Raw genomic sequence first — 12,892 nt, 5'->3', positions numbered from 1 at the left:
GAGAGGAAGAAGCCTTGCGGCTTGTTCAATCGTGTTGCTGCGTTCGGCTCTCCGAAAAGGGCACTTGCCTCCCTGCTTCCATCTGGTCCACACCATCTATCTATCACTTGTGTTTTCAATGCACCGCATACATACAAGCAGGCGTTTTGACACTGCATGGCCACTCCCAATGCACGCGTGCAACGCTGCAGCACCGCTTGGCTCACTGTCCTGTGCTGTACTATTTGCTACTCGCCCAACAGAATGGCTTAAAATACAAATTGAAAAAAGAAAAACAAAACGTTACGATGGTGCAGCCTCATGTGCACGCGTTGCGCGATAGCGTCGGCGCCACTGTGATGTATGGCTCCATTTGCTGCTTAGCTCCTATATGACTTATTCCCCAAGTCACATATCTCCCCAACGCCCTGTTTCCTCGCACAAATATCCTTGAATACTCTGCATGATACAATTCCACACAGCCTGCAGAACTTTGCAATCAAGTCGCGCACTTAAGAACGGTGCATTACACAATCGATGCCTTTGCCAAACACGGCGAAGGTTTTCAAAATACCTTTTGACTCATGTCACGGCATCTCAAGGGTAGAGCTTAGCGGTCTTAAATAAAACAAACACAAGAAGAAAACGGAAGCAAAACTGCAATTCTAGTTTCCAGCGCTGTATATTTTCTCCTCCCGTGATGCTAATATTGGACTGATCTACTACCTCGGTGTGCCAGACAGAACAGCGATGGTAGATAACGACATCCTATACCAGAGGCTCTCATTAACTGCATCGGAGCGCTCCAGAGAGTGCAAGGGGACCCCCAGAGTCAATGTGGGAAAAGAAGGGATGAATGAAATATCTGATTTAATGAAGCTTTTTTTTTTCAAAGAAACACAAAGAGCGAGGCAAAGAAATAGTGGGGTTCATCTAAAAACATGCGATATGTAGTTGTCGAATAAATTCAGCTTCCATTTGTCTCGCACATTGGTTAAAATCATAAATAAAGTACATCCGTTTAGAACCAATTAAATGTAAGTGTCTGTGCCATTTCCCAGAGCCTAGAAGGTCAAGGTGGTCTCGCACGCTTGTCATCGGCACAGTCGTAGACTTTAAGACCGTGACCCTGCTTTAGTTGATCACCTTTTTGCGAATTTTAACCGAGGAGTCTTCAGCAGTTGTAACGGGCTCACCCGCGACGCTAATGTGGACAAGCAACAATGTTGGCTGATTCGCTCGGTAGACATCTGCTTTTTTTCCTCCAACTCGTCTTAGCCGTCAATGTTGCCTCATTCCTCTTTCCGCTGCCTCGCACTTTGTGCATCTTTACATGCATTGATCAGAAATGTGGATGTTGCCAGCGGCTGCGGAGAACAGCGGGAACTCACCATTACGAGGGGCCTTTTAGCCACAGTGTGAACGTATTCCTCCACAAGTCAGTGATGGATTCTGCTTCATTGCCGGCCGCGGCGGAATCAATAAGCAGGCAGCCTATTTTCCTGCTGGAACCCATCTTCTCGCCTTACAAATTGCCGACGGTATCTATTTGATCCATTGCTGTCATTTGGGTTTGTGATGAAATCAGCACCTAATTTTTCCTCATCCGTGGTCCGTTTTGTCCACTGGCACGTGCCATCCTGAAAAATAACAACCCATTTTTTTCCCTTTTTCTTTGTATTGTTTGTATGCACAAAACAAGATCTGTCAATCTCAAAAAGTTTATTTGGAGTGATGCTTGAACTACTTAAGCAATTACTGGCATCGCATTCTTTTTCATCGTTATTTTTGCTTCTTTCTTACCCATTCCTGTCATTTTACTGCGGGGCTTGACCACCCCGCTGTCAAACCGACGTGCTGAGAAAATTCAACAACCTTAAAATGGGTTATCCTTAAAAATCCATGTGGCATCCTTCCCGAAGGGGAGAGGAAATGTCTTTTGAAGCGCTTCCATCATCCGCTCCTGCCTTCAAGGACTAATAGGGATTTAATCCCCCCTACCCATTGCCGTTGTTTTAGAAATGTCCACGCCGTAGGCAAGACATATAGTGCATGGATGGATGCAACTTTGCATTGCAAACCAGCTCGCATTTCGTCAGCCTGTCGAAACTTAGGGTATCCAAAACGAGTTATCCAAAAGAATAATGCGCTGTTTTGATTGAAACCATCAGAGAGGTGCACTTTAAACAACATGGAGGCGGAATTTGGAATGATCGCAACTCTTGTATTGAGTCTTCCTGGCCTGTGTATGGATCTTATCGACACCTATGTGCAACTTATCCGCGATGTGGTTTTATGCTTTCCAATTGTTTGATTTTTTTTTTCTTTTTTCTTTTTGACATCCGCCTCACTCGTCACGTTACTGAAGCCGTGCTGAAATCGCAGGCTCTATTCGCTATCCCCATCTGCAAGCTTTGGTCTTTGCACGTTTCAAAGTGTCACGTTCTCCTGTCACGCTTTATGAGCGGCCCGACTCATTAACCGTAATGATGGCGGGCTCGGCGCCTCGCCAAGTGGAACCGTGGATGTGATGGGGCGATCTTGTCTTGATGAATGAGTCACTAGGGCTGATGTAAGAAGGTGGGGTCAGGGGCTTCACTTTCGGAATCAGACCTTATTTTTCAGGTACGGTATTCCCTAGAGAGAAGGTGAGAGACGTTTTTTACCTAGATTGGTTAGTTGGTTCGATTTGGGGGGAGTTAATGAGTGTATTTCGAGCGTGTCTTTGACATTTTTCCACTCTGGCGTAGTTTTGTGCAGTGAAAATTGCCATTTCTTGTTCAACGTTGTTTTTGGGTTGACTGCTTTCGGTTAAGAGTTTGATTTCCAATCCTGTGTGTCTGCGTGTGTGTTTCCTGCCTTGGTCTCCCTTTCTGAATGTAGATCTACCTACGTTTCCTCGACTATGAGATGGCCAATTCCAATGAGTGCAAGCGCAACTTTGTGGCGGTGTATGACGGCGGCAGGTAGGACTAGTTTTTGGTAGGCTTTTGTAATTGGTGCCTAATCACGTTATCTTCGGGGGGGAAGAAAAAAAAACAATCTCAGTCTGAGCGCTCCACATTGAGATGAAGAATGTAATATCTGATGTGATGATAAGATAAGTTGCTCTTATCTTTTTCCCGCACCCACTGATAAAACTTTTATTGCTCAAAGCCCTTCAAAACATTGTGCCACCCGCCTTTAATTGCCATAGGGACGGTCATTTTATTATGTACTGCACTTTTGGTTTCTCGTCTACTATTATGACTAATAATAACAATGGTGATAATAATATTTATGATAATAATAATGATAATGATAAAACGTAGCTACAGGACTGCAAGCTATGATTTTTTTTAAGATGTAAAGTTATCCTAAACATCCAGTGAATGATTGATTCTGTGAAAAAAAAATGAAAAAATAATACAAATGTCAACAGGAAATGGTCCGGGAAATGTAATTATAATTTTTTTGTGTGTTGTCGACAGTTGTGCAAGACCATGAATTATTTCAGAAACAATGTATGTGCAATGTCGTCCTTTTCAGAAATAACTTGGCCAACACACGAAGCTAAGCGTTTTCTTCCATCTTCAATCAGCTTTACTTGCAAATCAATAGCCTCTTCTCAAGATAATATATGTTAAAATCAGATAACGGAAGATTTAAGTGCGGGATTGGAAACTGTAATGAGTTGTGTTTTATCTCGGGAGAGGCAATATTCGGCTGTGGTCACCAGTTAAATTAGAATGGCCTCCACCAAGACTGAATATGGTCATTGACATTTACACAATATTCACTGAAAAAGTATGGGAAATGTTTTTTTTTTGTTTGTTTGTTTTTTTTTACCAACTCCTGAACTTCTTATCTCACCCAAGCTCGGTGGAGGACCTGAAGAGCAAGTTCTGTTCTACGGTGGCCAATGACCTCATGTTGGTGTCGACCTTGGGTGTCATTCGAATGTGGGCGGATGAGGCCAGCCGCAAAAGTCGCTTCCGCATCCTTTTCACGACCTACCAAGAACGTAAGACTCACGTGACATGATGTTTATACGAATGCGCTGAAAAGTCACCATTTTTAAGTGACCTTTTCACCAAGTAGAGGCAGGGTGCACTGTTGTCACGGCAACACCTCTGCCGAAAGGCCTCCGTCGTGAGAGCAGCATCACCAGCGACTGAACGGCGGATGGACAGCTGCACCCGAGAGTGACTCAATTTAGTCTTCTGCTTGTGTCGCACGTTTTAAACCAAGAAAAGAGTGCTCATTGCAAAATGCATGAAGCACTGTCAAATTTACACGTGGAACAGTTCTTTCATTTATTCAGTGACATGATGTAGGCGTGACTGTGTTCATACATTTCGGACCAGCATTCATGAATAAGAAGCGGACATATTTAGACTAGTTGATAGAATACCTTGCATCGACATCTAGTTTATTTTAAATGATGAAAAAAACAACAACTGAATGTTGTCATTTATTGAGAACGTCAGGCCGACGATGAGGCGACGTTATGTTCCTCCAATTTGCTTACACAGTAAAACTAAAAGTGAAGCTGAGGCATTCTCCTCGTAGTCGTGTTTTTTTTTTTTTTTTTTTTTTTTAAAGTTCTGTTAGGCCTTTACGAGTATTGCGCTTTCCCATAGGGAATGTCACCTTTTGGAAAGCTGCTGACTCGCTGAGATGCTTCAGCGGGACGCGCACTATTCCCACATGCAAACATTCAATCATTATCATCTGTGCATGCCCCCAACTGCTTGTACGTTTAATTATGGTGGTGTCGTTCAGGTTGACACACACACACACACACACACACACACTACATGTACATTATATGTACATTTGAGCTCTCACAGCAAAATTCAAATTGACAATAAGTCGTAGTAGATTGTTGGAAATGTAAACCACAAAGCAACATCAATGGGCTTTGCTGCGTCAACCTAGTTTGTGCAGACACTCTCAAATTATTCTACTAATTAGCTAATTAATTTGTGCCTCCAGTATCGTTGTGGAACACATTTGCATGTGGGCAAAAGGGCACTTTTATCACCGAACGCATTGGTCATAATTTTGTCCAAGAACTATGACCATCACTCAGCGGCCTCGCCCTGATTGGGCTTTGACGAGAGGAGCCTTCAGAGGTGAGAAGCAGAGACTGGGGCCCCCTCTACTGGTTATCAGTAGTGAGCTAAAGCATTGTATTTGACGCTTGGATATTTGGAATATCCATGACACCGATACAATTTGTGGAGTCACAGATATTCATAGGTCAGAGGCAAAAATTGCAAATATGGAAATTTAGCAGTATTTCCATGATTAAAATATAAATATGTATTTGTTGTTTGATTGCTGAGTTAGTTTAAAAGGCACCCAGTCAATTTTCAATTAGACTCCATAGAGGAGGGGCACGTCTGCCAATGGATAGCCCATTAAGTGTTGGTTCAAATCCAGATCAGAATCCACACCAGGGGAATTTTCATCTTTTTGCCGTTGAAGACATGGACGGATAAAATGAGAACACGGCCACCTTGGCTTTGTATTACTCCACGATGATGTCGCCTGTAACAGTGCACTGATTTTATGACCGCGTCGACTTGATGGCTTGGTCCGCCCTTGCGCCGACATCATCGACGGGCAGAGTCGTGGGATGACGGCCTGATGATTGCGGCAAGGCCACGCTAAGGGGGGAGGCAAGGGGGAGAGATTTGCCGAGAATTTGACGGCCGCTGATGAGAAAGGAGCACCAAACTCAAATGTGGACAAAAGATTTATGAGTGATTCAAGTTGTAGGACATGTCGATGTCATGGACACAATCCACACACATCAAGTAAAAATGATTTTGAAGATTAGAACAAACAACGGATGGCTTTTGGGGGAGCAGACATATTTGAAATGACTTCCCCTAAACTGATTTGCACATTTTTTTAAGCAGCTTACAGATTTGGTGCCGTTAATAATGATCTGACAGAAGTGGGAAAAAAAATCTATATTTTTGGATAGAGTGAGCAAGTGAAGGACATTGTTTTCATTTTAATCTCTTCAGTTTCAGGAATAAAAGTGTTTCTGAGTGTTCCTCTTTTGTGTATTTACAGCTCCGTGTGATCCAGATGCCTTCTTCTGTCACAGTAACATGTGCATAAACAACACACTGGTGTGCAACGGCCAGCAGAACTGCGTGTACCCCTGGGATGAGAATCAGTGTAAAGGTGAGAGATGTGTTCATCCAACATCTTTGTCCAGGTACCAAATGTTTTAGATGTGGGCCTAAAAGCCTTTTCCTCAAGTAATTATTTTGATGGCGAGTGCCGAAAGCGCAAGCCTTGATGACCCTGCCTGGGAATTTTCTGACTGTTCTGCATCATGCTGACAGTCGCATCGGCATAAATCATGCCTGACGTGTGGCATAACTCGAATCGGAGGCGGGTTAAATCCGATGTTTGCAATTTCACAGACAAGCGCCAGCTGGCAGCTCTGAGAGAGGGAAGGCTGTGCCGCTGTGAGAGTAGACAGAAAAAAAATGTTTTTTTTGGGGGGGGGAATAGGATTTTATTTCATACAACCACAAGATGAAATAAAATTGAATAAATTCAGCGAGATAATAGTTATCTGATGATGTAAAATGAGACCGCCTCTCGGCATACCTGATGAGCTCATCCGTAATGGTGGGACTCACTCTCATAAACAATGCCTCTGCTCGTGCACAGAGAACACGAAAGCCAACATCCTGGACAACCTGAACAACACCAACGGGACCATCATCGGCGTCACCTGCTGCATTGTCCTTCTCCTCCTCATCATCTCTGTTATCGTCCAAATCAAGCAGCCTCGCAAAAAGTACATCCTGCGGCGTGAGGACTTTGACCCCACCATGTTCCAAGAGGTCTTTGAGCCGCCTCACTACGAGCTGTGCACTTTGCGCAGCGCCACCGCCGCCGCTGCCTCAGCAGACCTCGTGGACCTTGCGGAAGACTTTGAGAACTACCACGCCCTCCGCCGTGCCTCCTCACGCTGCATCCACGACCACCACTGTGGCTCCTCCTCCAACCCGTGCTCGGCCAACCTATCCCAGCTGTCCCTCAGCGGGCGAGGGAGCCGCGGGAATCTGAGCGCGCGGGACCCGACGGCGGGCGGCCTCCTCGCGGACCTGCCGCAGCCGCCCATGTCCGTGCGGCCCCTCTTGCCGAGCGCGGCGAACCGTAGGAGCATCTTGGTCATGAAGCACAGCTACTCGCAAGAGGGAGCGGACAATGGATGCGACCTGGACGACGACCTGGATGAAGTTCCCACCACCAGCCACCGGCTTTCACGCCACGAAAAGGCAGTACAGCGGTCAGTATCTCTAGATTTTTAATGAGGGAAGAGCGCCGGCCCGAATTTAATGATGTTACGGTTGTACAATTTATGCCTGCATGCACTTTTCCTCGCCGCTCCTGACACTTCCATATTGTTACGAGACAACTCTGCATGAACGCAGCGGCACAGGTTGCATTGTGACGTGTCTACTGTCTGCAAACTGATATTAAAATACAGAGGCGTGACATTTCAGGTTCTGCCTCATTGGCTCTTTGAGCAAACATGAATCAGAGTACAACACAACTAGGGTCTGAGAGACGATCTCAAGGTAAGCCATCCTCGTCCAACTATTTTGATGATGTCGATTGTTGTGTAATTCTCATTGGCACAGTTTGCTTTGATGAATGGATGTCCCCCCCGCTGTTTGTGATTTTTACAATTCATTTTTATCTTTACTAAGATGGTTTTCTTGCCTGCAGCCATCTGGCCGTTTCAGTGTGTTTGTTTGAACATGGGATGCTCAATTTTACTGCATGTGTTTTGTTTGTTTGTTTCTTGGTTTTTTTCTGGTGGACAAAACTGGAGACTCAGTGGATGCTTGATCTGCATGGACTTTTTTCTTTAATTTTCAAGCTTGATTTTGATTTCCGGTAGCAAATGATGTGTTAACCTTTTTGTTTTCCCCCTACAGCAAAAATGAGCAACATATTGTAAAAAGTCTACAAGATGTGAGGTTTTATAGCAAACTGTGTTTCGGTGACATCAGCACATACTCTGAAGCCTTGTCAATGGCTGCGTTTTAGTGAATCCCAACTTTCATATTTCAAATTATATTTTATAGATGAACGCTTGAAATGACACAAGAAAATGGGAAAAGACATTTAAGGCGTCCCGTTCATCAATTTCTGTAAATTCTGTCCCACATTTCCTGGAGGGGCTGGAGCCTATCAACCTATTTAATCCGTCATTAATGATGGTTTATAAGCAGCAGTCTGTCATGACAGCCTTCTTTGTCTTTTAGTATGAAAACATTATGTTAAAATAAATCTCAACTTTAGTTTGTGTGTGTGTGTGTGTGTGTGTGTGTGTGTGTGTGTGTGTGTGTGTGTGTGTGTGTGTGTGTGTGTGCACGCGTGCGCGCACTTACATTCTACATCGTGTCACATTTTCTTCTATACTTACAAGTTGGTTTGTCTCCTAACAATCGCCATAGGAAGCTTAATGTCTATGTATAAAACCCGACTTTTCTACTCAGGCAAAATAAGATTTTTTTTTTAATGTTATTCTAACGATCCTTGGGGCTGCTCTTATTGATGCTTTGTAACAGTATTAATCTTAAATAACAATAAAGCACTGATTTTTTGTTGCTTTGTTCAACTTGTCTCATTATGTAAATCTGTCATGCACGCATGCTGTCGCTCACAGATATAATTAGCACTTTGAAATGTGTGTTTCTTGTTTGCTTTATAGAGTAGCCCACCAAACTGAAATTTGATGGGGGTTTTTTTTTTATCCTCCGGAAATTCACATTGACTTTAATCAAAAATTTAACCGTGGTGGTGTTAGGATTATGAGGTTAAGACAACAGCCTTGGGGAGGGATCATCTTTTGTAAAATTGGTTTTGGAGTTAAAACCTGCACCAAACATACAAACACTCATGCAAAGCAAATTTGCATGTACGTAAACTCTACACAAAATACTTGCGTAGTTTGTTTTCTGCTATGTATACACATACATTTTTGCTATGCATATGCATTTTTACTTTTAAGAATTAAAGTCCACAATCACATTCTCACTGCAGTTCTTGAAAAGTAGCCTTTCCTCTTGTGACTGGCTGGAAACTGGTCCAGGGTGTATTCCACCTCCTGCCCTAAGTCCCCCTCAGATCACCCATGACCCTAATGAGGACCAATAGGAGATCAAATGGATGGATGATGACCTCCGCGAAAATAGAAACTGTGTCCCAGTTACTTGCGAGATGGGTCTTCCATTTCAGTAGACCTCTCTTTTTTTTTCTCCCATGAGTTGGCTGTCATTACCGACTGAGTGAAACCACCGTGTGCCATGCATTATTTCAGTGCATCTTGAAATCTTTGTTTGTGCTGTGCACGCTACGTTTTTTAGTGTCTTTTAACTCTTTTTGAAATCGTATGCGCACATCTAATCTCTTTGTCACGTTCTCTCTTGGTCGCTCACACACACAAACAAGGTCACACACTGGTTTGTTTGCCAGTAAATAGATGGAAGCAGACATCTCGCTTAAAATAAGTACGTCTGGACCAATTTATCACAAGCAGATTAAAAATAAAAAGAAGGAAAGGGAACAAAAAGCATGCAAGGCCCAGAAAAGAAGGGAGTGGAAGTAATGGTGTTTTTATTTCTCAACAGATACACCAGACAGGTGCATCATTTCTCTGCATCTTGCCAAGTTTGACAGCATTTGGAGGTCTCTCTCCCTTGTGAATCTTCTGTGAACTAATATGGCTGAGTAATTAGAGTGATGAAGGGGGCGAACGCATCAAGTTGTTTCTTTGCTTCACACCACACAGGTGTTTTGTTCCTGTACCTGTGGACCACATCTGGCAAGGATGAACTAGCCATGGAGCATTGATAAATGACTGAAACCAGAGAATACCTTTAATGTAAAGCAGTTCATGAAGAAGAAAAAAAACACATAAATCAGGTTTTTACAAATCATTTTCCTGCTTCAGTTAAACGTTTCATGTTTATTTATAGACTGGGTGCTGCGTGAGGTGCTTACATGTCTAAAGGTTGATGTGTGGAAATGAAGTGATGAATTTCATTAATAAACGCTTCTCATAGGTAGCATATGTCTGGGCATTATAATTTCTTAGTTTGTCACTCTTGATCATTACATTGTGTTTTCATTTAAGAGAGTCATTTGCATATTGATTTGATATTATAAAAATAATGCTGGACAGAATATTTAAATAAACAAACCTTTACTGATTTATTGTGTCGTGTCATCAATTCAGTCAACGTGCATTGTAGATAGCTTATGGTACATTAAAGTACGTATAAATGAGGTGTCATGTCTGTAGTTTTTTTATTCTGGGGTTTCATTCTTTTAGCTACATTTTTTTAACGGCGACAAAATAATGTCAGCAATAATTTTGCAGCCTGGGGATGTCGAAAGCGCACCCTTCCCTTATTAGGACTCAACTTCCCATGAGTCTTAGCATGTGACGTATAATGTATGAGTCGAGGGTTGTTTGACACACTTGCCGTCGCGCACTTCTAATCGGATATAGTCTGAATACGTTCCGTTTATAATAACGTTTATGGATATCGTTTCTATCCAGATACACACGTATAAGAATGGCGTACATGCAGATATTAAAAATCCTGTATCGGAAGTTAAAGCCAACAGCGACGCAGACGTGCAGAATGACAGTAGGCAATTTGTCCATCCACACACACAGAACGGAGTCAGTCCTTTCGAGATCGACCTTCCACTGGCAGCTCGAATCCCCTTCGTGTAATAGTCACGCTCTGTGCTGTTTACTGCAGTCACGCAGAGGTATTACTCTTGACTTCGGACTAAGAAATAAAAGCGAGGAGCGAGACGGTGGACAGAAATCAGTGTACAAATACCAGAGTGGGAGTCCAAAGCTGTCACCGACACACAAAGGTAAACAATACATTTTGACACACTCTTTAGTAACTGAGAAGTGAAGTAAATGTGTTGTTCTAACTCAAGATTACATCTTTTAAATATACGAATTTGTTGCAAAATGTTATACAGTAAAAGAAGCTGGCCGGGATTTCACCTACTTGATTATCGTACTCATCGGACTTGGAGTGACAGGTAAATAGAACAAACAATACAACAATTAGACAGGAGATTATGTTGTGAACAGATGCTGAGCAGATCATTATGTTGTTCAGTTGTTTCGTCCTATTTTCTGAACACATTTTTGCACGTGTTTCAGGTGGTCTTCTGTATGTGGTCTTCCAGGAATTGTTTTCTTCCTCTAGTCCAAATAAAGTCTACGGGAAAGCTTTCAACAAAGTCAGATTAGACCCAGAGGTACTAAACACTTTATCTTCGAAGGTGGTACATATATATCTTGCCATGGAGGGTTGTTTACAGTACATGTGAAGGTTTGCTTCATTGCCTGCTGAGAGGTTGGATACAAAACCCTGATATTGTTGCTGTTTTCACATACAGGTAATTGGCGCATTCGGAGAACCAATCAAGTGTTACGGTGAGACAACTCGTCGGGGAAGAAGACAGCAAATCAGGTTGGGAATATGATAACAATTACATTTTAACGTTCAATAAATGCCAGCTTATGTGTTTCCACTGTAGTCATAGGGAATATCTAAAGGACGGACTGAAACACATGAGACTCAAGTTTTACATTGAGGGATCTGAACCGGGGCTAAAAGGCACTGTGCACTCTGAGTCAATGGAGGTTTGTATTACTCATCTCTTCTTTAAGAGTATAACCAATACATTTGAATATCACACAAAAATTCATTGATTTCAAACATTCAGCTCAAAAGTGATACTCTTATTATTTTTATTAAACACATTTGGAAAATACTTTTCAGGAGACCAAATATTACTTAATTTCTACATTATTTCTATTAACTTTAAGCATCAAAATAATATTAAAAACATGAAATAATTCACCAAATGTTTAGTAAATCTAATATGATTTTCACTGTTTCAATTGAAATGCTAAAATGGTTTCTGTGATATTCAAGTTATTTGTTTTATTTAGATGCACCTGTCCTGTCCATAATACTCTATGCACCATCCTGTATCTAAAACATTATCTAAATACACCCGAAAAATTTGTAATGTTATATTCATTGTAGCACAGGATGCAGTCGAGTTTTGTAATCAAATTTGTCATTCAGAAAAAAATGTCTTCTTTTACAGAATCCCGAATCTGGAAAATATGAATTCCGCTACATATTTGTGGACATAGACACCTACCCAAGGCGGACCATCATTGTTGAAGATAACCGATAAAAACAGCATCAAACAACAAAATGAGAGGTTTAATTAGTCAAGATATTTCACTGGCTAAGCATTGATTCTCGCTGTGTGTATTTTGTATGTTGTGAATGTGGAAACAGCTGAGGATACAAATCGAGCATTATTTTCTGATTAAAAGTGTTTGCATTGAACATCAACAGTTACATGATTTAAATTCAAGTAATGTCTTTCTTTGTTGTTATATTTGTATTTTAATATTTTAGTTGGGGGTTGTACACGATTTCAAATCACACAAGCGTGGGGTTGTTGTTTCCAATAATGACCACTTGATGGCGACAAAGCGTCAACTGATGTTCAACCCTGATCACCTCCTGTAATTGTCAGCGCTTTAAGCGCTGACAATTACGGTTAGTGTTGTGCAAAAGCGTCAAGATTCTAGTCATAAATTAATCAAAAACGTCTTGAACAAATGTATTACTGACTCCTTTACATGTTTTATGCAGCGACTTTATGTAGCATTCACGCGACCCTCGTGAATGTTAAAGGTCCTCTTTTGCTCATTCTCAAGAAGGTCCTACAATGTCCGACATGATTCTGTCTCCATGGCTTTAGTTTGTGCAGTTAATACGAACATAAGAGAACGAATAATTTGTGTTTTTAAAAATCACGG

At 41.9% G+C, this 12,892-nt stretch overlaps 2 protein-coding genes across 6 annotated transcripts in view; both read left to right on the top strand.

Moving 5' to 3' along the window:
- Positions 1–10,220, top strand: part of neto1l (neuropilin (NRP) and tolloid (TLL)-like 1, like) — a 31,096-nt gene extending 20,876 nt beyond the window's left edge. The window contains exons 7-13 of one of the 5 annotated variants that reach the window (XR_015099055.1): positions 2,863–2,945; positions 3,837–3,982; positions 6,049–6,162; positions 6,661–7,285; positions 7,503–7,577; positions 9,639–9,696; positions 9,800–10,220. Coding sequence is in view for 4 of the 5 variants with exons in the window: in XM_086102413.1 (XP_085958539.1) it covers positions 2,863–2,945; positions 3,837–3,982; positions 6,049–6,162; positions 6,661–7,285; positions 7,503–7,563 (1,029 nt within the window). In the remaining variant the exon portion in view is untranslated. Of the gene's footprint in view, positions 1–2,862; positions 2,946–3,836; positions 3,983–6,048; positions 6,163–6,660; positions 7,286–7,502 lie in introns of all 5 variants that reach the window. The other 4 variants (XM_086102415.1, XM_086102413.1, XM_086102414.1 and 1 more) reach the window with 4 other exon arrangements.
- A 253-nt stretch (positions 10,221–10,473) lies between these two features.
- Positions 10,474–12,413, top strand: timm21 (translocase of inner mitochondrial membrane 21). Its single transcript, XM_086102247.1, has 6 exons — positions 10,474–10,902; positions 11,017–11,079; positions 11,204–11,301; positions 11,443–11,516; positions 11,584–11,689; positions 12,163–12,413. Exons 1-6 carry the CDS (start codon positions 10,590–10,592, stop codon positions 12,253–12,255), a joined length of 747 nt encoding a protein of 248 aa, XP_085958373.1. The 5' UTR covers positions 10,474–10,589; the 3' UTR covers positions 12,256–12,413.
- Positions 12,414–12,892: the final 479 nt, after the last annotated feature.

Source organism: Hippocampus guttulatus, chromosome 21 (assembly GCF_054856545.1).
Source record: "Hippocampus guttulatus isolate MCC_2025c chromosome 21, RoL_Hgut_1.0, whole genome shotgun sequence".
Taxonomy (NCBI): Eukaryota; Metazoa; Chordata; class Actinopteri; order Syngnathiformes; family Syngnathidae; genus Hippocampus; species Hippocampus guttulatus.
Note: the sequence above shows the minus strand (reverse complement) of the source record. Positions and strands in the feature narration are given on the sequence as shown.

Bases quoted from the DNA above. Each gene is read 5' to 3' on its own strand.
- timm21 (XM_086102247.1), top strand. From the start codon at position 10,590: ATGGCGTACATGCAGATATTAAAAATCCTGTATCGGAAGTTAAAGCCA. The intron at 10,903-11,016 runs GTAAACAATACA...AATGTTATACAG, and splicing joins GCTGTCACCGACACACAAAG to TAAAAGAAGCTGGCCGGGAT. The intron at 11,302-11,442 runs GTACTAAACACT...TTTCACATACAG, and splicing joins AAGTCAGATTAGACCCAGAG to GTAATTGGCGCATTCGGAGA.